We start from the raw sequence: 24,079 nt of genomic DNA on the forward strand, positions 1-24,079 counted from the left end.
ATTGGCTGCTACAGTTTCTCAGATGATTAAATATTAATTTTAATTTTATCGTTTTTCATAAACTTTAAAGATAATCTTGCAAGATTATGTTAATCTTGAGATTATCAAAAAGAGAGGATCAAGCATTAATCCCGATATCCACCATTCTAAAGTTTTCAGCTCTGGATCTCAATCTTCTATGTCTGATGTCAGGGCAGAGTGTGTCAGTACTTTGGACCACAGACCAGAACAGAACTTATCTGATAAAGATTTAGAAGAAAGAAGAAGGTTTCTCAGATAGTAACTAAACACAGACAAAATGGAAATAGAAGAGAAACTCAAGGAACAAATTGTGGATACATTTCTCAAACATTGGGATGCAATTTCTGTCAGAAGTGAAGATTTTGGTAAATCAGATCTGCTGCAATTCGACATCACACTAATCCCAGGAGCTACTCCAATAAGGGCCAAGTGTAGAGGGTTGAATCCATTCGAGATCAATGTTGCCAGAAACCTAACCACCGGAATAACCCCTTTCTATGCCTTATATGGGGGAAATGGGAGATTACCCTTGGATGTGGTTTTCCCAGATGGGCAATTGTAGAAATACAAAACTTGGACAAGATATGTATCTGAACTGTCAAGTGCATTCGAGGACCTACATCTAAGAATGCAAACCCAGGAAAGGTTAAAAATATGGTTTGCTAATCAAAGGAAATCCTTGAGATGTAAACCTGATTTCAAGACTGGAGATATTGTATTCTACTTTTCACCAAGAGGAGTATTAAACCTATCTAGGAAACTTACTCTACGATGGACTGGGCCTTATAGAATTGTGAATACACCATCAGGAGCACTATCTATCCTCTATCCACTGCACTGGGGACCTTGACAGTGAATAAGAGGGAAATAGTAGACTAAAGAAGGTTTACCCAGAGTTCAGTCCAACAATGCAAGAGCAGGTGGACCTGGACTTAATACAATATGGAGGATGTAGAAGTAAATATCCAATCACAAGGGGTCAAGACACAGCACACTGAGGGAGAACCTAGGCACAGAGCAGGCCAAACCGTATAATTATCTTCAGATGAAGAAGAGGAATACATGATGGACTCCGGAATACCCCATGGGGAGTATGGGCAGAATGAAGGAATAGAAACCACTACCCTTATGGTCCTTATCCCAGGTACATCAGGAAATCCTCAGAACCTAATGATAAACCAGCCAATCCAACCACAAACAGGAGGGGATGATTTGACCTCTCAAAGGATGCCAAATAATGTGGTGAAAGAGCCAATCAACATTAAACCTGAACCAGTAATGGAGAACCCACTCTGGGAAAAAATAGGATCTAATTAACGACTTCTGCTTGCCGCAAGAGAACCGAGGACACCCAGATCAGCATTTCAATCTGCTTACACGAAATTTGCAGCCTCATATAAAAGGAAAAATAAGGCCAAAGGATATAACCCATCACAAGGAGACAACTTTAAATCAGAGTTGGAAAACTTTGGAGATAGTTTCCGCAGGGGGATAGTTGTAATATTTAAAGGCATGCTTGCCAATGTTAAACACTTTGTTTCCTTCTATGGAATTGGAATGATATAAAAGGGTTTATTCATTACAAGATTGTAATATTGTATAAGATTGTAATATTGCATTGTAATATTGTATGATACTGTAATATTGTAAACAAGTAAATTACCTGATCCTTTCTTGTTGTAAATACAGCCAGTAGTACACCCGGAAGTAGAAAAGTCCTTTACCTAGATTCAAGAATCAAAAAGTTTTGGCTTGTTCAAATTGTATTTAGTTAAAGTTATACATTTTCAATATACAATTAATTTCTTGATTATAAGATTTTAGGTGACAATATGCAGTTATACCGAACAGAACTTTTCTGTTAGGACTCTCTCAAGATCAAGCATCTATCTCCATCTTTTGCGCAGACGGATTAATTTTATTACAACACGAAATTTCTTGGTGATCATACCCTACAAGGCATTTCTATAATTGAAAGATTAAGAACTAACATTTCGGGATGAATCATTAATATCTCTTATGGAGACTTCCGCACGGATGTAATTCTTAATTGATATCCCTTGGTGCCGGTGGTGGTCATATTGATATTCCTTGGTAGACATAAATGCAGGGATAACAGTGAAATAACACTGAATTCATTTATTACCTCTACTAGCCTAATTGTCCGCCGTTTCAGATTAAAATTTTGAAAAACTTTGTATTTAAAATTTCGAATTTTGAAGAAAAAAATAGCCTATGTTTCCTCCAATCCCCCTCCCCCCCCACCGGGCACTCATGGGTTCCCTCAGAAAAAGGCAGCCAATTTGGTCCATGGTCGTTTGGCAAGCTATATATAAAATATGTTTACATATATATATAATGCAACTATATTTACTTTGCTTGTCTGTTTGTATCCAATAAACGATCGGTCCCGAATTTCTTTTTAAAAGCCCAGTATATATATATATAAAGCGAAGAGCTTTATTATATAAATAACAACCTTAAAGTAAAACATGGATTGTCTAATCATATAAATATTACATAATATTATGCTTTCGGCCCAAGAACAACAATAGAGCCAATCTTATTGCTTTAAGATTCCCCTGTTATAGAGGTTTGATTGTATTTTAAAATAGGTGAACAATCCCTTTAAAGGGAGGGACCTTGATATTTGAAAAAAGGTAAATGACTTTAATTTTGTATTTTTTACCTTTTCTAGCAGCTGTTGCTCAAGTTCCTGCTTTAATTTACTCATTTCAAGCTGACAGCGTAAATTTCTAAAAATATGAAATAATTAGTTTTATTTTTTTATTATTTCTCATTTAATCGATTTAAGAATTCTAGTTTTTAAAGGGACTTTAGGCGTAATTTCAAGCGACAAATGATGATGACAATTCCTGATTAAAAGCTTTGTTGGATCAATTATATATTAAATATTATATTAATGATTTTTAAACTGATAATCTTAAATTGTGGTTTCTCTACAACCATTACCAAAGTAACTTGCGCATTTCTACTGCAGAAAAACATATGAATAATTTGGCACTTTTAAACCAAGAAAAACAACAATGTCTTTCACATTATTGATCAGATACAGGTTTCAAAGATACCGGTGTGAATCGGGCATTGACATCTTTGCAAAGAGGGTCACTTGAAATTACGATTAGTCCCTTTAGTTGGATGGAAAAGAAAGTGTTTTCACCCAATTATAATATTTCTTTATTTCAAATGAATCATACAAATTTCCTTGTAAGGGACTGTACACGTTTGTTCAAAGGATCCTCCATATAAAGAGTGACAAGTCCCATTATTAAAAACGGTAACTGTAAACCTTTATCTGAGAAACAATGAGGACGATCTCTGTTTTTCTAGAAATTTTTTAATTTAATAATTTCATCCTTTGCCTCTGAAAGATAAATCAACAAGAAACTTAATAATAAAGCCAAGAACAAAATAAATCAAATTTTCTCTTGTAAAATAAGAATCCTCGTTTGTTTTTGATAAGACCAAGGGCACCATTGTTCTATGAAGTGAGGATCACTTGAAATTACGTATTAGATCCCTTGAAAAAGTAGATAACCTATGTTCATGTTGCTCTATCGTTGCCTCTGCTTCCTCTAAAGTATTCTCTACTTCATGTTTCTCTTTTTCTAATCTTCGACGAGTTTTCTCAGATTCAGCAACTCTCATCCCCTCTTCTTCAAACTTTTCTAATAACTCCTGGCACGGAATTAAAAAAATTACCTACCGCCGGTTCAAATCCAAAATCCCCGATTCAAAGATTTTTGATGATTTAAATCGCACACCTCCCCGGAAGCGATTTTGACCTCGTTGTTACGACCATTTTTCTAATTAGTATATTTACGCGTATGAAACCGCAAGAAAAACTAGTTAGAGAAGACGATGAAATCAAACTCGGTCCCATTCTGAATTGCGGCGTAAAATACCCCGCGATGGCGCGCAAGTTCAAAACTTTGAGTTTAAACAAAACAGTGAAGTGGTTGCAATTACTTAATTTTAAATATTTCTTGGTGCATATGAAACGACTCTTGACATAAAGTTATATTGAAATGGTAAACATTCAATGTTCGTTTTTGTGTAATGATGGTATTTTTAGTGGATCGACTTTTAAAATAAAAATTCGAGAACGGAGGGAAAATCTCGACATCGATAATATAAAATTGTATCTTTAATAAATCCTTATAGTTNGCTTCCGGGGAGGTGTGATCGGTGATTCAGGATTTAAGCCGGTGATCAACCAGTCCAATTTTTTAAATTACGATGAGAAGTTTTAAGATTGGAAATGAAATGAGTAAGGTTCAGGGGATGAGAAGGTTACAGGTTAAAGATTAGAAAGGTTAATGTTAGGGTTGAGAAGGGTTGAGGTTGGGGATGAGAAAGGATTATGGTTGGGATGAAAAGCAGAAATGGGTTTAGGTTGGGGATGAGAAGGGTTCTGGTTGGGATGTAAAGGGTTCAGGTTGGGATGTGAAGGGTTCAGGTTGGAGATGATAAGGGTTCAGGTTGTGGATGAGAAGGGTTCTGGTTGGGATGATTAGGGTTCAGGTTGGGATGATTAGGGTTCAGGTTGGGGATGATAAGGGTTCTGGTTGGGATGTGAAGGGTTCAGGTTGGGGATGAGAAAGCTTTAGGTTAGAGATGAGAAGGGTTTAGGTTGGAGATGAAAAGGGTTTAGGTTGAATGAAAAGGGTTTATAGGTTGGGGATGAGAAAGCTTCAGGTTAGAGATGAGAAGGGTTTAGGTTGGGGATGAAAACGGTTTAGGTTGGGGATGAGAAGGGTTTAGGTTGGGGATGAGAAAGCTTTAGGTTAGAGATGAGAAGGGTTTAGGTTGGGGATGAAAAGGGTTTAGGTTGGGGATGAAAAGAGTTTAGGTTGGGGATGAGAATGCTTCAGGTTAGAGATGAGAAGGGTTTAGGTTGGGGATGAAAAGGGTTTAGGTTGGGGATGAAAAGGGTTTAGGTTGGGGATGAAAAGGGTTCAGGTTGGGGATGAGAAGAGTTTAGATTGGGGAAGAGAATGGTTTTGGCTGAGGATGAGAAGGGTTTAGGTTGGGGATGAGAAGGGTTCATTTTAGGGATATGTCAGGTTCAGGTTGGGAATGAGAAGGGTTCAGGTCATGAAGATGAGAAGTTTTGAGATTGGGATGAGAAGGTTTCAGGTTGGGAATAAAAAAGGGTTCAGGTTGGGATGAGAATGGTTCAGGAACAAATGCGCGCAATTCCGTACAACAAAATTCCGATTGAAAACTCTATATGCCAGGAACCCTATATCTCCGTTCAAGTAATGAGTGTAATGCAATTTCTGAGAATAACATAAAAAACTCGGTTTGTTTACTTTCAACCTTCTGCTTAGTAACTGCAGTACACTTTTTATGTAAACAAATATACGGAGGTTCCTGGGTTATCTTCCTTGCTCTCTACCTTGTTTTCAGCCAACAGACCTCGGTTATCTTTTTTCAGAAATTCTATTTTTTCTTGAAGAGTTTCAAGGTTGGATTTAACTCTGAGTAGGTCTAGGGAGAGAGTTTTCTCGTGTTCCCTTAACTCTTCTAGATTCATCTTGACTCCGTCATATTTAGATTTCCATTCTCCGCTAACTCTCTCCAGCTGACGTAGTTTCTTCTCCAGATTAGTGTTCGTGAAAGTCAAGGTTTCAATCTGAAACGTTATTATTTTACCGCCTTTTTACCAACATAACCAACCTATGATTCCGTCATCAGAGGGGTTAAGTTACTTTACGTCCCTTCGGACAATTAAGTAAAATAACGGTCCCCTCTCTGAAGTTTTGTGAAAAAATTCTTGCATCTCAAAAGACGATGAAATTGTGTACGACTACTTTTCAGGAAATAAAGGAATTGAGTTTTGTAGCAAACTCAGATATTCTAACCCCTATATCGTTACAACCTAATGTCGAAGATCTTAGATATTTCAAACTATGAATTCTGTTAGATCAATTAAGCTAAGTTTGAAAAATCACAGGTTTACACCTTCAGGATTTAAAGTTATAGGAATTGGAAAATTTAAGTTTGTGGAAAAAACTCAATTCGTTTGGTATAGTGAAATTTCCTTAACTTCTCAGTAAAGTATTTGTAAATAATTAAATCAATGGAACTTTACGCCATTTAATTAAAAGCATTTAAAACATTATTATTATTATGTCCCACCCCGAGTTTATATGTTATAAGAGGTTCGAACAGATTTTGAAATATTGGGGATCTACATAGGACGACTTCAAGCGATAAGAGAAAGGTTGATAGTAAACACTATTTATAGAAATGTTTATTTTTAACAAAAGATCAATAGAATCCCCCCTTCACCGTTTTCAGCAAATTCAAATCAAACAAAGTGATATAAAATTCAAAACTTAAAATTAGACGAATAAAAGACAAGTTCAATATTTTTAAATCTATCTGTTTAAAACTCTTGAGGTTCAAAAATTTCACTGAATGTTAGATTCACAATGGTACCTTTCAACCTGTATCTGATTATTTTTAAAGAAGATATTGTATTTTCTAGTCTGGAAAATGTTAAATTATGATTCCCATTTTAATGTTTGCGAAGCTGAAAGTAGAGAACTGCACAATTAAAAATTAATAACTTTTAAACAGAAATTTACTAATATCTCATAAATTCTTGCCAATAAAAGGGTACTATTGTGAATCAGACATGCGCATGTACTCATATTTGAATACTAAAAATAATCAAATGGCTGATTTAAAGTAGTGCAGCTCAACTCAATCACAATCAAAAGTTCTGTACTTGGCAAAGTTTTTGTCTCCACTTTGAATATTTTACTAAGTCTTTTTTTTTGCGTCACCTCCCGTGTAAACATACCTTATCCTGCAACTCCTGAGAATCCTCCAAACACCTTCTTCTCATCTTTTCAGAGTTGACGAGTTTGTTTTCCAGGACTAAAATCTGGGATTCAGATTCACTGATTTTATTCTAGATAAAAGTAAAATCAGAAAAAAATTGAATCATGGTTTTTTGTATACAGGGTTACCAACAGAACAGACTTCAGATATGATTGTACGGAATTTGCTTAGTCCGTTTTCTTGCATTCAGGGTTCCTTGTAGGCCAAAACTGGCATATTTCTGTACTTGATCATTTAACACACCATCAAAATATTCAATTCCATCAAAATATTCAATTAAATGCAGAAACTAAAAATTAAACTTCAAATTGTCAAAGTTTTAAATTTTTGGTTCGTCTTCAAAGTTTCATCCTTAATTAGTAACTTTGTAGCTATTTATTTAAAGTATTTCTACTTTATATTTGATATTCGATCTAACATTAATTATATATAATCTTAGTGTTGATAAGCAAATAAATACTTCGTCATATTTTAACTTAAGAAAACCATAATGCAATGAAAAAAACCATAATTTCAGTTGCCCTAGCTGTATCACACTTTTAAATTCTCTATATTATACATGATGTTGATTTAACTTAAAATTTTAATCAGTTTTTCAAGATTTGAGCCAGAAAGGAGCAATTTTAACTGGTGATTGGCGGTGGTTCATATTCATAAAATTCAACCTCTGAGCTCTAGAGAGTTGAACCTCTACATCCTCTATATATTTATATATACCTGATCTTTAGAGAGTTGAACCTCTACATCCTCTATATATATATATACCTGAGCTCTAGAGAGTTGAATCTCTAAATCCTCTATATATATATACCTGAGCTCTAGAGAGTTGAACCTCTAAATCCTCTACTTTATGAACAGTTTCTGTTTCGTATTTTGTCTTACACAAGTCCAACTCTGCTTGGCTTTGACTATGACAAAAAAAAACTGTTTATCCAAATGTTCAAACATAAAAACTAGGTTTTCTAGAAAAGCTAATTGGTATCGACCTAGTCAAGAAAACAATTTTGGCACTGGCCAAAGGTCTCATGCAGGGCAGGAAGAAAATTAGATTAAATGATATATTTTCTTTATCAACTCTCCTATTGCAAATTATTTTGGCTCAATTGAATGAAAAATACTTTTCAATAAAACAAAAGTCCTTTTCTGAATTAAGATAATCATATAATGATTAGTTTGAAGAAGCATGCTTCTTAATTTTTAATTCTTTACAATCATAAATTGAAAAAATGAATTCCAAAATTTGCTCTGATAGGTAGGGTTGTTAATCGTTTTTGAAAACGATCGTAAAACGATAATTTCTTTGTTTAGTTTTTCAAAAACGACCGTTTCCTTTTTGGAAAAAAACGATCGTTTTTAAAAACGACCCACTCGTTTTGTACTTTTAGAAAACGATCGTTTTTATACGATTGTTTAAAAACTATTCTTTTTGAAAAAACGATTTTTTTTAAAGATCGTTAACGAACCAACAAACTTTATAAAAACTATCGTTTTTGAAAAAAAATTACATGCAACTTTATCGAATGTTGTCTTTTATTAAGGTAAAAAAGATGCAGGGGAGCTAAAATTTCAAGATATTTTCTTTAAAACTGCTCAATGATACGTACCGATCCCCTTCAGGGAGGTTTCCTCTCTCATCCTCTCTTCTTTAACGATTGTTTACAAAACGGCAAGCATTATAAAAACGAGCTTTTCGAAAACGACCTTTTTTTAAAAAAGGAACTTTTTTAAAAACGGTCGTTTCGTTTTTGTCGTCGTTTTCATAACGAAACTATCGTTTTTCATAAAGGAAAACGTTAACATCCCTACTGATAAGATCATAAATAGTAATACTACTATAATGACACTGAATAGGACTAGCACTACTCTGCATAGAGAGGGTGCGAATGCATCCGCTCCCATGGCACTGGCACTTTAACGCATAGTTAAATTGAAATCAGTGCAGTTGATCTAATTATTATAAGTGACCCGTATCTTATTTGAACGATTATTATCAAAAGTTGTAAAGGTATCATATTTTGCATGTCATAATTTTCAATCGCGGTTTCTCTGTAAAAATAACTTGCTGTGGAGACAAGGAAGTAAATAAAAAATCTTTTCAATATAAGAAAACTCTGATATCTTCTCCATTGTTATTAAGAGAAATGTTTAAATGTTGTCGTTTTAAGTTGGGACCTCTTTAAATAGAGGTTCATTTGAAATTACCTTAATCTCCTCGAAATATTATCTTTTGCATCAAGAACCTCCTCCATCTGTTTCTTGTGATGATTGAACTCAAGAAATAAGTTTTTATGTTTACTATTTAATGTGGATTTCTCTTTCGCTTCGTCGTTTAATGATTTCTTTAATTCTTCGACCTGAAACTGTAAACCACTCTTCAGCTTCATGGATTGACCTAAACCAAACAAATATTAATTAAAGTAAGATTTTTAGAAAATATAACACAGTAAAGGCATGAAAATCAACCAAGAAATCATGAGAAATCCACAACTATTGGATCGATTTATTATTAGATTGGTACATTTTCGTATCTGCAAAGAATTTTGACACTTTATTTAAATTTGACAAAACCCTATAAAACTATCAAAATTATTCACTCTCTTAATCTCTTAAATCAGTGATAGACATACAACTCTGGAATAGGAAGACGACTTTTAGACATAAAGTCCATTGAACATGATATACAGCAATTGTTCAGACTCATTTCAGTTAATAAGTGATTAGATAAGTTATTGGTAAAACTGTGTGCTTTCTATATCACCACAAAATACACTTAATTTAAATGCCATCTTCATAGTCCACAGTTTTCTTGTTATCACTGTATAAATTAATACAATTTAATACAAAACCTAAAGCATTTTGTGTTTCCGTTAACTGACGTTGAAGTTCAATTTTCTCAGATCCTAAATCAAAAATATCAAATTTCCAAAAGTTTAGACATTTTTTTTTTCTTAATTATTCAAACTTTTTACTCAAAAATGTCAATTGTACTGGCGTCCAACTTCAGCAAATGATAATCTATATAAAAAACAAGACATTCATATATATATGTTGTCTATTGCTGGCCAAACGGCTGGACCTAATGAGCTGACATTTTTTATGAACACTCATGGGTGGCCGTGGGGTTTAACAAAGCAAAAAAATTCGAAATTTTTTTTTCTACGGACAAAGCCGGCCCCTTCAGCTTGTCATTGCTATTATGTAAAATTTGAAACAACTGACTTTTAAACAAATCATATCACGACCCTTTTTCTGAAAACTTTTGCAAATAAATAAAACTGTTTCCCTAATTCTTAATTTTTTATACTTACCAAGCCTCTTCTTTATCATCTCTAGTTCAGCAGTAAACTTTCTAGATTCATCAAGTTGCTGGATATACTTCTAAACAAGATAATGTTGTAAATAATATTGATGTAAGGTCCTGGAAACTCAGCCCCAATGATCTCTCTTTTGGTTCCTTGAACGGACTGCCGCTGAAATATCTAGTAAAAAAAGGCACTTGCCGATTCACAACAGTAGCCTTTAAACCTTTATCTGATCAATAATGTGGAAGATATCATCGTTTTTAAATCATCACTAGTGTTGAATTCTGTTAATTATGTTCTTTGTCTCTACTGCATAAAATCCCCAAGTCACGTCATATAGAGAAACCTCAATTAGAAATTAATGATCTTTAGATCAAAAAATAAATTTTAACATTCTGTTCGGACAAAAGTTTAATGGATACCGTTGTGAATAGAGCATGCCCTTCTTTGATTAGAATAAAGCCTTTATTTTCCTTAATAAACATAGGAAGCACGTGACTCATAAATCGTTTTTGATCCACTACATTTCTCGTCAATATAAAGGGTGTGTGAAAAAAGGAAAATACGCTAATTACACTTATTATTTACTCACCCTGTAAAGCATAAATAATATTATGCTCAAAACTTTAAATTTAAAAGATTCGAGACAGGAAATTCAGAAATCCTACAGGGGAAATTAGAAAGGCGTAATAGGAAGACGACTTTTGTACTTTTAAAATCTCATCTCTGTTGTTTTTTTAAATATGTACATGAGATGAGACATAGTCAAATTGTGCAGTGTTCACAGGCCATTTTGCACTTAATAATTGAGTTTTAAGTTACCATTTGAATCTGATTTTTAACGAAATTCAATATAGTTTTAATACAGCTTTAATGTCGTCTTCCTATTCCACAGTTTTCAATAGAAGTGGAGAAATGAAGCTGATACCTGAAGATTTGAGTTGTCGTCCTTGTATGTTCGTTCCATGGTTTTATTATCTCTATAGGCTGTATCCAGCAGGGTTCGGAGTTCATGGTTTTCAGTCTTTAGTTTCTGACTTTCACATTCTAGTCTATATAAAATGTTGGAAAAAAGGTAAATCCAATTTTAAGTTTCACAAATTAATCGGAATTTTCAAAATGTGGTCTGCCTTGATTGTGTTTTCAGTATTACTGGCGATATAATGAATTTTGTAAGCCCCAAAAAAACTGACCACATTTAGGAAATCTAAAGACTGGGGATATTTTATTGATTATTGATTTAAGAATTGTATTTANTTTAAAGGGACTGTCAACGCAGAGGGAGAATTTGTCGCTTTATAGTTCTAAGATGCTCTGTTATAAATCCAATTATAGAAAGTGTAAAGAAAATACTTGAGTCGAAGTTTATTTCCAGATTCAGTTTCTTCCAGGATACAATTCAAGGTCTCAGAGTGTTTCTTTTTCAAGGTTTCGATCTTAAATAATATAATCCGTTCTTAAAGGGACTATGGATCCGTTCTTAAAGGGACTATGGTCGTAACTTGTCAGATTAAGAACGGTGCCCTTAACTTTTTTTCTGACCAAAAATGCATCATATTCTCAGTGAAAATTGATTATTTTTAATGGCGTTTTTTCAAATTTCCTCTTCAGAAACAACAAATGAAATTTTCAGAATCAAATACGTTTTAAGTTATAAAGCAGGTAATATCTTCCGCATAATTAATCAGATAAAGGTTTAAAGAGAGTACCGTTGTAAATTGGGTCAAACCCAATATTGTTTAATATTGTTGTCCCGTAACTCTTTTAGTTTTTGTATCTTTTGCCTTTAATTTTTCCTTGATGAACCAAAAAGATTGTGCACAAAAACATAATTCAAAAAAATGTTAAATTTAACCGGTATGTTATATTAAATCACTTAAATTTTGATTATTTCGAAAAAAGGAATCTTTTCTAAAAGCAATTTTTTCAAAAGAAATTTCTTTATTTTTTAAACTTTAATTTTACCTGTGTTTCGTAAAGAGTTTTAACTTGTTCTATTTCCTGCCGAACTCTCATGATTTCATCTTCCCTTCTCCGACCCAGTTCAGACTATAGCAAATACAGGGTGGAAAAATATGACAAGAAGAGAAGAAATACAGGGTGTCCCATAGAACATCGCGAAAAGATAAAACAATACAGGTGGTCCGATTAAATATGACAATAAGAGAAGAAAATATTGGGTGTCCCATTAAATATGACAATAAGAGAAGAGAAAACAGGGCGTCCTATTAAATATGACAAGAAAAGGAGAAAATACAGGGTGTGACAATAAGAGAAGTGAATACTGGGTGTCCGATTAAATATGACAATAATAGAAGAGAATACTGGGTGTCTCAAAAAATATTACAATAATAGAAGAAATCAAAGGTGTCTCATTAAATAAGATAATAAGAAAAGAAAATACAGGGTGTCCCAGTAAATATGACAATAAGAGAAGAGAATATAGGGTGCCCCATCAAATATGACAATAAGAGAAGGGAATACAGGGTGTCCCATTAAATATGACAATAAGAGAAGGGAATACAGGGGGTCCCATTAAATATGACAATAAGAGAAGGGAATACAGGGTGTCCCATTAAATATGACAATAAGAGAAAAGAATACAAGGTGTCCCATTAATATGACAATAAAAGAAGAGAATATAGGGTGCCCCATTAAATATGACAATAAGAGAAAAGAATACAGGGTGTCCGATTAAATATGACAATAAGAGAAAATAAGACAGGGTGTCCCATTAAATATGACAATAAGAGAAGAGAAAATAGGGTGCCCCATTAAATATGAAAATAAGAGAAGGGAATACAGGGTGTCCCATTAAATATGACAATAAGAGAAGAGAAAATAGGGTGCCCCATTAAATATGAAAATAAGAGAAGGGAATACAGGGTGTCCCATTAAATATGACAATAAGAGAAGTGAATACTGGGTGTCCCATTAAATATGACAATAAGAGAAGGGAATACAGGGTGTCCCATTAAATATGACAATAAGAGAAGAGAATACAGGGTGTCCCATTAAATATGACAATAAGAGAAGAAAATACTCTGTGTTCTATGGAATATGACAATAAGAGAGGAAATACAGGGTGTCCCATGGAATGACAATAAGTCGTGCAATCTTCAATGAGCAAAGACAACTTTTATGCCAGTAGTATAGTCGTAAAGACTTCATTAATTCACAACTTTATGAACTGACCTGATTCGAGTTAAAATCTGCGGCTTCCTCCAGGCTTAAAGTTAAATCTTCAACTCTTCTTAACATTTGATGAACTTAGAATTAAAGTCTTGATATTGGACTGAGACTTAAGATTTAAAGGGACTGTCAACGTAATATAAAATTGATATTGGACTGAGACTTAAGATTTAAAGGGACTGTCAACGCAATATAAAATTGCCCTATATTCAAACCTTGAAAGGAGTAAAATGATAAAGAAATCCATACTTATTTTCTATACAAAAATTTATAATTTATCATTGTGATTTTTCACTATAGTAATGTGACATACGGATTCATGCAATGAGGAGCAAGAAACAACATTTATTAAACATAATTCATTAATAACTCTTGTTTTATGATATCTTACGTCAACATGTATAGTTAATTATACTTTAATTTTTTAAATTAGCCGAACATGACGGATGATGGGTAATTTCCTAGAGGACGATTTTTGGACCCCCCCCCCCCCCCTATCAATTGTTTACATGGATATTATATGTAAGACATGTGGCAGCAACGCCCGGCCCCCTAGCCTGTCCTATAAGCCGCGGCGCTCGGCCCCCTAGCCTTCCCTAGCCGCAGCGCTCGGCCCATGAATTGTCTTAACTTAACCTAACCTAAAATAATACAAAATAAATAATAATGATTGATTGGAGGGGGGGGGGCGGGGGGTCCAAAAATCGTTCTGTAGGACAGACCCGGATGATGCACAAACAACAACAAGAAGAAAATGGAGATTCAGACAAACAGAAATGTCAAAACATATCACCTAGTTTAGAAAATTTTGTCAAAATTTTAATAAAAAGAAATAAGTATTTTTTAAAAAACTTAAATTTAGTCATCTTGTTTCCTTGAAAGTTCAACTCTTTGTGTCTCTGCTCTTATCCTTGCTAGTCTTTCAGTTTCTCGTTCCTCCTCGACCAGATCCAGTCTAGCGCTCAACTCTCGTATCTACACAATTTAGCTCAGCTCAAAACTTTTAGATTTTAAATCTGTTCATAGAGCGCTCAGCCGGTTAGGGGTTTAGTGTAAATCGTCGGACACAGTCTTGAACCTTTTATTGATCTTCTGTTGGAGCATTTAAAATTTAGACCGTGTCTTTTGTTTAAAGGGACTGTAAGCATTATTATCCTTGTATAGAGGTCAATGCCCGATTCATAGCTGTAACACTATTGGTTCGGTAGAAGAAGTCTACATTTCCATTTACTGTTTAGCACTGATGTCAGGATCCATCTCTAATTAAACAACCCTATATATAATAAGATAGATTTAAAGAAATATGTAATGTATGTGAATATGTATCGAAACCCGCTTGAATGTGCAGCTGCAAATTCCAGTAAGTTCAACATTCAGAGCGCACACCGGATTGGAGGGTCACTTGATATTTCGCTTAAAGTCCCTTTAAGATATATAAAATTAATATATACATCTAAAAGTATTAAATTTGGCGAAGTTTAATGATTAGCAAGGCGTAGTTGAACCACTTAGACTTAAATGGACCCCTTTCATTTCCTTTGAATTATTGCAATGATTTAAAGAAGAAAAGTTAAAAGAGTATTACTTTTGATTAAAAATGAGTAATTAAAGAAAAAAGATTTTAATGGATTATAACAGTTCATCTTATTTTCAATTAGCATTTTTTGTGGCGCATAGTCGGCAATCATAAAAATTGTGGATTTTTCTTCTATAAATAAATCAAACCTGTTTTGTTGCATTTGAAGCCCTGGCCTGTTCCTCTTCAAGCTTTACTCCTAGAGTTTTGTTTTCTTTCTCCTTCCTTACATAGGACACTTCTAGCTCGTGCACTTCTCTAAATACATTATATAGGTAGATTTGTAGAAATTAGAGCTCTCATCCATAGTTAAATATACTGCAAGAGAACCCGGTATAAATCATATCTCTAAAATCTATTAAAAAACTAGGAAGAGTTGTATATAGGGAAGGGGTGCAGGGCCGCCATGAGCCCCGCGAAATGGTCTCCAAGCCTCTGGATTCGCAGATTAGTATTAAATATTTTAAAGGGTATGCAATGTTTTTTTTATTTTCAAGAAAACGCTGCATGACTATTTAATGATTTATATTTTATTTATAAATGTTATTTTTTACTTCTATAACATCTATTCTAACGTTTAGGGTAGCGTCAGGTTATTTTAAATACTCATCTACGAATACGGAGGCTTGGAGACCATTTTGCGGGGCTCATTGCGGCCCTGCACCCCCTCCTCCTGGATGTTTGCTTTTTACCTGTCTTTATTGTATAAAGATTCCTGTAAGAGTTTAAACTCTCCCTCCAGCTTGCGTTTAGATCTCTCAGTTTCTCCTCGACTCTTCTTCTCCTGCTCTATCTCATCCTCCATCTTCAATACAACCATTGCAGGCCAATATATTTCATTGGAAACCAATATTTATTCATTGGAGGCTAATTTAATTTTGTTGGAGGCCAATATAATATCATTGGATGTGACACGTACGCGTACAGTTCTGCTTGAGGCCAGTATATTTCATTGGAAGCCAATATTTTTTCATTGACCGCTTATATAATTTTGTTGGTGGCCAATATAATATCATTGGATATATTTTATTAAAGGCCAATATTTTTTCATTATAGGTTAATATAATTTTATGGGAGGTCAATATAATTGCATTGGGTGTTAAATATTTTTATTGGAGGCCAATTTAGTTCATATGCCAATATTTGATCATTAGAGGCGAATATTTTTTCATTGGAGGCCACTATCTATAAATGACATTTTATTTGACTGACGCCCACCCTATTTAATTGTTTGTCTAATATTTAAGAGAAGACAAATAAATTTCTTTGGAGACCAAATATTTCCTTAGAGACCAATAAATTTTATTGGAGGCCAAAACTTTTCATTCTTTTGGAGGCCACTAGAATTTACATGAACCTAGGACACAATTAAATTACATATAAACCAAACACACCATGGAAGACTGGTAGATTTCATTTGATTTTTTTGATTGTCAGGTTTAAACTAATATAGTTTCATATTTTCATATTTCTGAATACCTATTTTTTAAGGGTTTTGTTGTGAAAACGCTATTTTATAAATGATGGGTCACTTGAAATTACGTCTAGGTTTCCTTTAACTCTACCTTGTCTAGTTTCCCTTTAACTCTACCTTGTCTAGTGTCCCTTTAACTCTACCTTGTCTAGTGTCCCTTTAACACTACCTTGTCTAGGGTCTCTTTAACTCTACCTTGTCTAGTGTTCCTTTAACTCTACCTTGTCTAGTGTCCCTTTAACTCTACCTTGTCTAGTGCCTCTTTAACTCTACCTTGTCTAGGGTCTCTTTAACTCTACCTTGTCTAGGGTCTCTTTAACTTTACCTTGTCTAGTGTCTCTTAAACTCTACCTTGTATAGGGTCTCTTTAACTCTACCTTGTCTTATGTCCCTTTAACTCTACCTTGTCTAGTGTCCGTTTAACTCTACCGTGTCTAGGGTCTCTTTAACTCTACCTTGTCTAGTGTCCCTTTAACTCTACCTCGTCTAGTGTTTGCTCCAGTTTTATTTTGATTTTGCTTAAACTATAATTCCTCTCCTCACAGCTCTCAAGGTCTTCATGCATCCTAAACACTCCATTTAGGAGGAATATACAGATTTTTTATTCAGATCATATTTAATTTAAGTTTTAAAACCTCCTTACTCTTTCCTTTATAATAAACATCGTTGAAATAATAAGAAATAAAAAATAACTTTCTTTAATATTTACTATACAAATAAAAGTTTTGCTAATGTCTATGTGCTTTTTTAACTATTCTTAGATTCTTTTTAGAGAATAATTTCTGCGCGCATATTTTAAAAAAAAAGTATTCTAGATTCCTTTTTTCTTCTAAATAGTAGAATTCGAAATTAGAATTTTAAGAGGAAAAATTATTATAAAAAGAAAAGCCCCGAATTTATTTTAACGTTTTCAAATAAAGAAAAGACTATTTTTGACAAGATGAAATATTTGTAATTTTGTAAAATTTGATTACCTTTCAAGTTGGTCTTGTAGATCCTTCTTCTCCTTATTAATCTTAACATAAGCTGATTCAGTCTCAGGTACCTGGGTTCGCAAACATCTAAATATATATAAAGTCATAAAGTTTCTAGGTCTAGGTCTAGGTTTAGGTTTAGGTCTAGATCTTGGTCTAGGTCCAGGTCTAGGTCTTGGTATAGGTCTAGCTTTAGGTTTAGGTCTAGGTCTTGGTATAGGTCTAGGTCTAGGTCTAGGTCTAGGTCTAAGTTGAGGTTTAGGTCTAGGTCTTGGTCTAGGTCTAGGTCTAGGTCTAGGTCTAGGTCTAGGTTTAGGTCTAGGTCTAGGTCTAGGTCTAGGTCTAGGTCTAGGTCTAGGTTTAGGTCTAGGTCTAGGTCTGTTTTATTATAGATTTAATTTAGTTTTTGTTAGACCAAACTTATGTGTGGGACATGAGATGGCCCTACCTTGGATACCTTTTTAATCTGTTTACAGTGTCTCATTAGAAATTTGAGTTTGTGGTTTAGATTCAATTTCTTTATCTAGATATTTAAATGTGTCCTGAAAATATCTAGACATAGAAATTGACTCTAAACCACAAACTCAAATTTCTAATCCCTTTATCTTTTCAACCTTTGTTATTTCAAGCTTAGATTATTTGATCTAACAAAAAGTATAGTTTGAAAGATCCATGGTCTACTTCATTGGGCTACATGTCTTGATTTAAGGATCAGAGTTAGTGGGGAAGACTCAATTCTTTTTGCAAAGACTCCATTCTTTTTGCAAATACTCCATTCTTTTGGCAAAGACTCAATTCTTTTGGCAAAGACTCCATTCGTTTGGCAAAGACTCAATTCTTTTGGCAAAGACTCCATTCTTTGACAAAGACTCCATTCTTTTGGCAAAGACTCCATTCTTTTGCAAATGACTCAATTATTTTGGCAAAGACTTTATTCTTTTACCTTATCTGTTCCTCTTTGTGGTCCCTGTCTAGTTCTGTCGTGTACAGTTTCTCCTCTAACTCCTGGAACAAAAAACCTGGTAACTCTTGTATTGTGAATATTGAGATCAATGCTTGATCTAAATCTGTTGTTAATCTGCAAAATAATTTAATCTTCATTTGATATCTTGCAGCGTAATCGTAACCATTCAGGGGATAAAGGAAGCTTTGAATTCAGGGGAGGAAAAACTGAAATGAAGATATGGAAAGGTACAGTTTTTATACAGTGATAACCAGAAAACTCTAAAATGTGAAGACAACTTTCAGACTGAAGATATGACTATTAATGGTCCAATAAGCATGGTACGCAGCAATTGTAAAGTTTAAACAGACCCATTTCAATTAATTAGTGATTTAATAAGTGTCAGGTAGAACTATTTGCTTTGTAACACCAACAAATACACCTAAGTATTGCTATAAAGTCGTCTTCCTATTTCAGAGTTTTCTGGATATCACTGTAGATTCTCAAATTAAAAGTGCCCATAGTGAATATTGAGATCAAGTGATCGGATTAAGAGTACCCAACACAAAAGGCCCCAGCTCTAAACAGTCTTTTATCATCAACTTAAATGCATACAGGGTATCCCAATAAATATGGGAATTAATGATGCCAAAAAATCAAAACTACATTTTTGTAATCTCCTTCAACTTTGAAGGTAAAACAAATGGCCGTTTCGATTGGTTTTGCTTTGTGCTTGGATTACTGGATTAACTGGATTGCTTTTATACCGGAGGTCGTCACTTTCCAAGTTTTTTTTCAGACAGGATGTATAATTAATCCCTTGGAGTTGGATTTAAACCCCAGATGTATGATTAATCCTTTGGAGATGGATTTGAACCCCGGATGTACTATTAATCCCTTGGAGTTGGATTGAAACCCCGGATGTATAATTAATCCCTTGGAGTTGGATTTGAACCCCGGATGTATGATTAATCCCTTGGAGTTGGATTTGAACCCCGGATGTATGATTAATCCCTTGGAGTTGGATTTAAACCCCAGGTGTATGATTAATCTCTTGGAGTTGGATTTGAACCCTGGATGTATGATTAATCCCTTGGAGTTGGATTTAAACCCCGAGTGTATAATTAATCTCTTGGAGTTGGATTTGAACCCCGGATGTATGATTAATCCATTTAAACCCCGGGTGTATAATTAATCTCTTGGAGTTGGATTTAAACCCCGGATGTATGATTAATCCCTTGGAGTTGGATTTAAACCCCGAGTGTATAATTAATCTCTTGGAGTTGGATTTGAACCCCGGATGTATGATTAATCCCTTGGAGTTGGATTTAAACCCCGGGTGTATAATTAATCTCTTGGAGTTGGATTTAAACCCCGGATGTATAATTAATCCCTTGGAGTTGGATTTAAACTCAGATGTATAATTAATCTCTTGGAGTTGGATTTAAACCCCGGATATATAATAAAACCCTTGGAGTTTGATTGAAACCCCGGATGTATAAATAATCCCTTGGAGGTGGATGGAAACCCCGGATATATAATTAATCACTTGGAGTTGGATTGAAACCCCGGATGTATAATTAAACCCTTGGAGTTGGATTGAAACCCCGGATGTATAATTAATCCCTTGGAGTTGGATTGAAACCCCGGATGTACAATTAATCCCTTTGAGTTGGCTTTAAACCACGGATGTATAATTAATCCCTTGGAGTTGGATTTAAACCCCGGATGTACAATCAATCCCTTGGAGTTGGTTTTAAACCCCGGATGTACAATTAATCCCTTGGAGTTGGCTTTAAACCCCGGATGTATAATTAATCCCTTGGAGTTGGCTTTAAACCCCGGATGTATAATTAATCCCTTGGAGTTGGCTTTAAACCCCGGATGTATAATTAATCCCTTGGAGTTGGCTTTAAACCCCGGATGTACAATTAATCCCTTGGAGTTGGCTTTAAACCCCGGATGTACAATTAATCCCTTGGAGTTGGATTGAAATCCCGGATGACCGAAAAAAACAGATTTTTGAAATTCCTATTTAATTCAGAGTATGCCAGGAAGCTATTCTCCTGTTCACCTAAACCTCCTGTTTCAGGACTATATTTTCCTGTTTACCTACGCCTTCAATTTTAGGAGAATATTCTCCTGTTTCAGGAGTATATTCTCCTATTTACCTAAACCTCTTGTGTCATGAGTAAATTCTCCTATTTACCTGACCCTCCTGTTTCAGGAGTATATTATCCTTTTTACCTGAACCTCCTGTTTCAGGAGTATATTCTCTTATTTACCTGAACCTTCTATTTCATGAGTATATTCTCCTGTTTACCTGAACCTCCTGTTTTAGGAATATGTTCTCCTGTTCAGTTTTCCTCTGAAGTTGTAATCCAACTGCTCTAGCATCCTTCTCCTCTAGGAGCTGCTCTTCTGCAGCTTCCCTTGTAGCTGCTTCCTCCTCTAGTCGGGTAGATACATCCTGAGAATATTAAACTGGGTTATGCACCACTAAAAACTCCTGTTCATCTGAGCCGATTTTAAAGAAGCTGGAGCAAGCTGAACAAAGTACGCATACAGACATTAGGCAAAATGGGAGGTATTCCAAATGAATCAGCCCCTTCGACTAAGGAGAGTCTAGTGATCCATGGTGTACCACTAAACATGGGAAGTGAGTGACAGGTTCAAGAATTAGAATAATTGTAATACAATTACAATTTATTAATTTCTTCCCTGCTGAGTTAGTGAGGTCTTCTAGTCTTCCAGCTGATTTTTCCTCAGCATTTTAATTGTTTGAAAACCCTATCCATCAAGAATTTGATTATCTGTCCTGAGCTGAACTATTACTAACCATGATCTTACTGGTCACTCCCGTTAACTCTACAAAATATTAGTTCTTAATTAAAGGAATTCAGTCTTTGTAAAACCTATATCTTTGCAATCTTATGATGTAACCCTTTGATATTTCTAACTTACATTATTTGATCTAATAGCATTCATAGTTTGAAATATTAAAGGTCTACGACATTGGGTTGCAACGATATCGAAATTAGAAAATCCGAGTTCCTTTAAATAAAAAGTAAACATTTACAATTATTTATCTATTATGATTATTTATCTATTAATTTTCAATATTTTCATATTAATAAGTAAGTCCAGACTGTATATTCCTTCCCTTTGATCTATATGATATTTATATAAAAAGATATATATATATATAAATATATGTAAATTTTATATATATTCATTTGTTCTCATATTACATAATTCCCCTTTTTAATCCTCTAAATTCTCAAAACAATGTTGGCTCAANAGCTCCCCTCATCTTCTCTCCACCCCCTCCTCTTCTCTTAAAAGTGCGTTGAAAGCTGAAGTGTGAGGTGATAAATGTCATGAAAAGGTAATTTTCATGAAGAAAGAGTTCAAACAAAAACAGAAATAAGATCTCAATATTTGCCATCTTTCCCAGGTAGAACTGGGTAAAAATTATAGAATTTCGTGAAAATTAAAGGTGAACTCCGTGAACTTTCTTAGATAATTGTTATTTGTTAAAACCAAAACAAACGATAAAGAAATTGAGTCTTTTCCACATACTCAAATGTTCTAGTCCCTATATCGTCGCAACCTGATGGTGTAAACCTTTGATATTTCAAACTTAGGCTAAATTTGATATACCAGAGCTGAAAACTTTTGAATGAGATATCTCTGAACTCGATTACTTAATCTGAGTATCCAATGGACGCACTTAATCTGATTATCCAATGGACACATTTTCTTCTTAAACCGTTCTTTCTTGGATATAGTAGAGAAAAATCCAACACTGATTTTTAAAATTAGAGAGCTCCTCCCGTGTATATTAATCTTAAATGGCACGCAAAATTTCAAATTTATCGGCTTCATATATGCAACTCTGATTGGTTGAATTTTATACACTTTTCAGGATGCAAGTACAAGATTAGGTTAGTCTCGATATTAAGAAAAAGAGAGGATCAAGCATTAGTCTCGATAACCACCAATCTAAAGTTTTTAGCTCCGAATTGATGGTTTGCCACTTCAGAAGGGGATGGTTTGTTTAGTTTACTGTCCCTTTTTGCCGTCTAAAGTCTGTACTATATACGCGCATACTGTACAACTTGCCCTAGAAGCCTTAAAGTCAACCCGGTACTTCAAATAGACCGGATTTTTTGTTGCCAATTTCTATAATTTGTAAGACAAACCTACCAATTATCCAAAACAAGCTTTAATCAAGTGATTTATAGAGTTTAAAACCAAAACCTTCATTTATAGTTGGCAGCAAAGAAAATTCTGTAAACCAACAATAAAAACTGGAAATTCAAATGTTTAGATAATCAACAATTCTTCTGAATAATAAGTGCTTTTCTATACAGGGGTACCCACAAACTTCAAGGGTTACTACAATGAAAACCAAAAGCTCATTTTATGAACAGCTATGTACAGTATAAGTAACAGTATTAGAAATGTATATATCACGCCCCGGCGGTGTACATTTTAATATCCAAGCTGGGCCAACCTTTGCAGTCCTACTTTGGACTGTACCGCAATTACTAAAGCGGCAGAGGAGTGCGGTACAGTGATTTTTGTTAATTTTTTACCTTTAAATATTGTTTAGTATTTAGAAATTCATCCTTCATTCCTTCAATTTCATTCAGTAAACCGTCCTTAAACAAATATGCTCCAAAAAGTTGCAAATTTGCACAAATACACATCATTTCAACGAAATCCAGTTATTAAGAAAAAAATAGCAAAACAAAATTAGGCAAAATAAAACAAATTGTACATTTTCTTCCTCTCTTGCATTTTATATTTTGCATTCATTTATTTCTGTTCTTTTGTTTTGAAATCATTGAAAAGATGAATGATCTGATTTTGTTTTGTTTCTTCTGTTTTATTAATTTATAGTTTTTACTAATCAGTGACCGTGAATTCGATTCAAAGGTAGAGGTATACGATCGACGGTACCGAAATCCTCAAAAACTACGTGAAAGTCCTCAAAAACTACGTGAATCCTCAAAAACTACTAGATATTTAGATAGATAGATATTTGGATAGATATATATTTAGATAGATAGATAGATATTTAGATAGTTAGATATTTAGATAACTATAGCTAAACTGTATAACTACTGATCAGTATTTGAATCGACGGTAAGTAGTTCAACAACTTAGCTCAAATTCATAAAATTCTGTCCAATAACTTCTACCTCCAGTTCGGTGACTGTACTACCACACTCATCCAACTCCTGGTTTTCTACAGACTCATCCATATTCAAGATTCAAGGAATACAAGTTTTAGGAGGAATTTATCTTCAACACGCATAAAAATGGGTTCCAAACAGAGCCTCTAGTTTATCATGAAGTATTATATAGAATATTCAATCATTTCAAATTAAAAAAATTGTTAAAAATTGAACATGTCGTATTCAAAACTGTTTATATAAGTATTCAAACAAAAGGAAATGACTCTTTGCCACAAACTCAAATGGTCAAATTCACATATCTTTGCAATCTAATGCTGAAAACATAACATTTTTCAAACTTAGTTTATAGATTTCATAGTTTGAAATATCTAGGTCTTTGACAGACGACAGAGTTTAGGGAAAAATATTCAAATCCTTTGGTAACTGTTTTTGATTGTAACCAAGTTTTAATCACAATTAAACACTTTACAAACAGTTTTGAATACGAGATGTTAGAAAACTAATGTCTAGTATA

The 24,079-nt window shown here is 34.0% G+C and overlaps 1 protein-coding gene across 1 annotated transcript; it reads right to left on the bottom strand.

Annotated features, from left to right (window-relative positions):
* Positions 1 to 918: 918 nt before the first annotated feature.
* Positions 919 to 23,782, bottom strand: LOC111710736 (myosin heavy chain, muscle). Its single transcript, XM_023484854.1, has 23 exons — positions 23,569 to 23,782; positions 22,960 to 23,025; positions 20,682 to 20,828; positions 18,359 to 18,420; positions 17,416 to 17,502; positions 16,923 to 17,007; positions 15,660 to 15,772; positions 15,117 to 15,225; positions 14,266 to 14,366; positions 13,395 to 13,452; positions 12,165 to 12,248; positions 11,553 to 11,635; positions 11,128 to 11,251; positions 10,206 to 10,275; positions 9,744 to 9,797; positions 9,100 to 9,289; positions 7,709 to 7,805; positions 6,857 to 6,967; positions 5,444 to 5,680; positions 3,581 to 3,720; positions 2,711 to 2,777; positions 1,685 to 1,745; positions 919 to 947 (listed from the first exon to the last, which is right to left on the bottom strand). Exons 1-23 carry the CDS (start codon positions 23,629 to 23,631, stop codon positions 919 to 921), a joined length of 2,238 nt encoding a protein of 745 aa, XP_023340622.1. The 5' UTR covers positions 23,632 to 23,782.
* Positions 23,783 to 24,079: the final 297 nt, after the last annotated feature.

The sequence above is a fragment of the Eurytemora carolleeae genome, unplaced genomic scaffold (genome assembly GCF_000591075.1).
Source record: "Eurytemora carolleeae unplaced genomic scaffold, Eaff_2.0 scaffold843, whole genome shotgun sequence".
NCBI lineage: Eukaryota > Metazoa > Arthropoda > Copepoda > Calanoida > Temoridae > Eurytemora > Eurytemora carolleeae.

Excerpts from the sequence above, each read along its gene's own strand:
- LOC111710736 (XM_023484854.1), bottom strand. The coding sequence starts at position 23,631 with ATGGATGAGTCTGTAGAAAACCAGGAGTTGGATGAGTGTGGTAGTACA. Across the intron at positions 17,503-18,358 it reads CACAAAGAGGAACAGATAAG|ATGTTTGCGAACCCAGGTAC; the intron begins GTAAAAGAATAA and ends ATATATATTTAG. Across the intron at positions 948-1,684 it reads TTACAACAAGAAAGGATCAG|GTCCACCTGCTCTTGCATTG; the intron begins GTAATTTACTTG and ends TATTAAGTCCAG.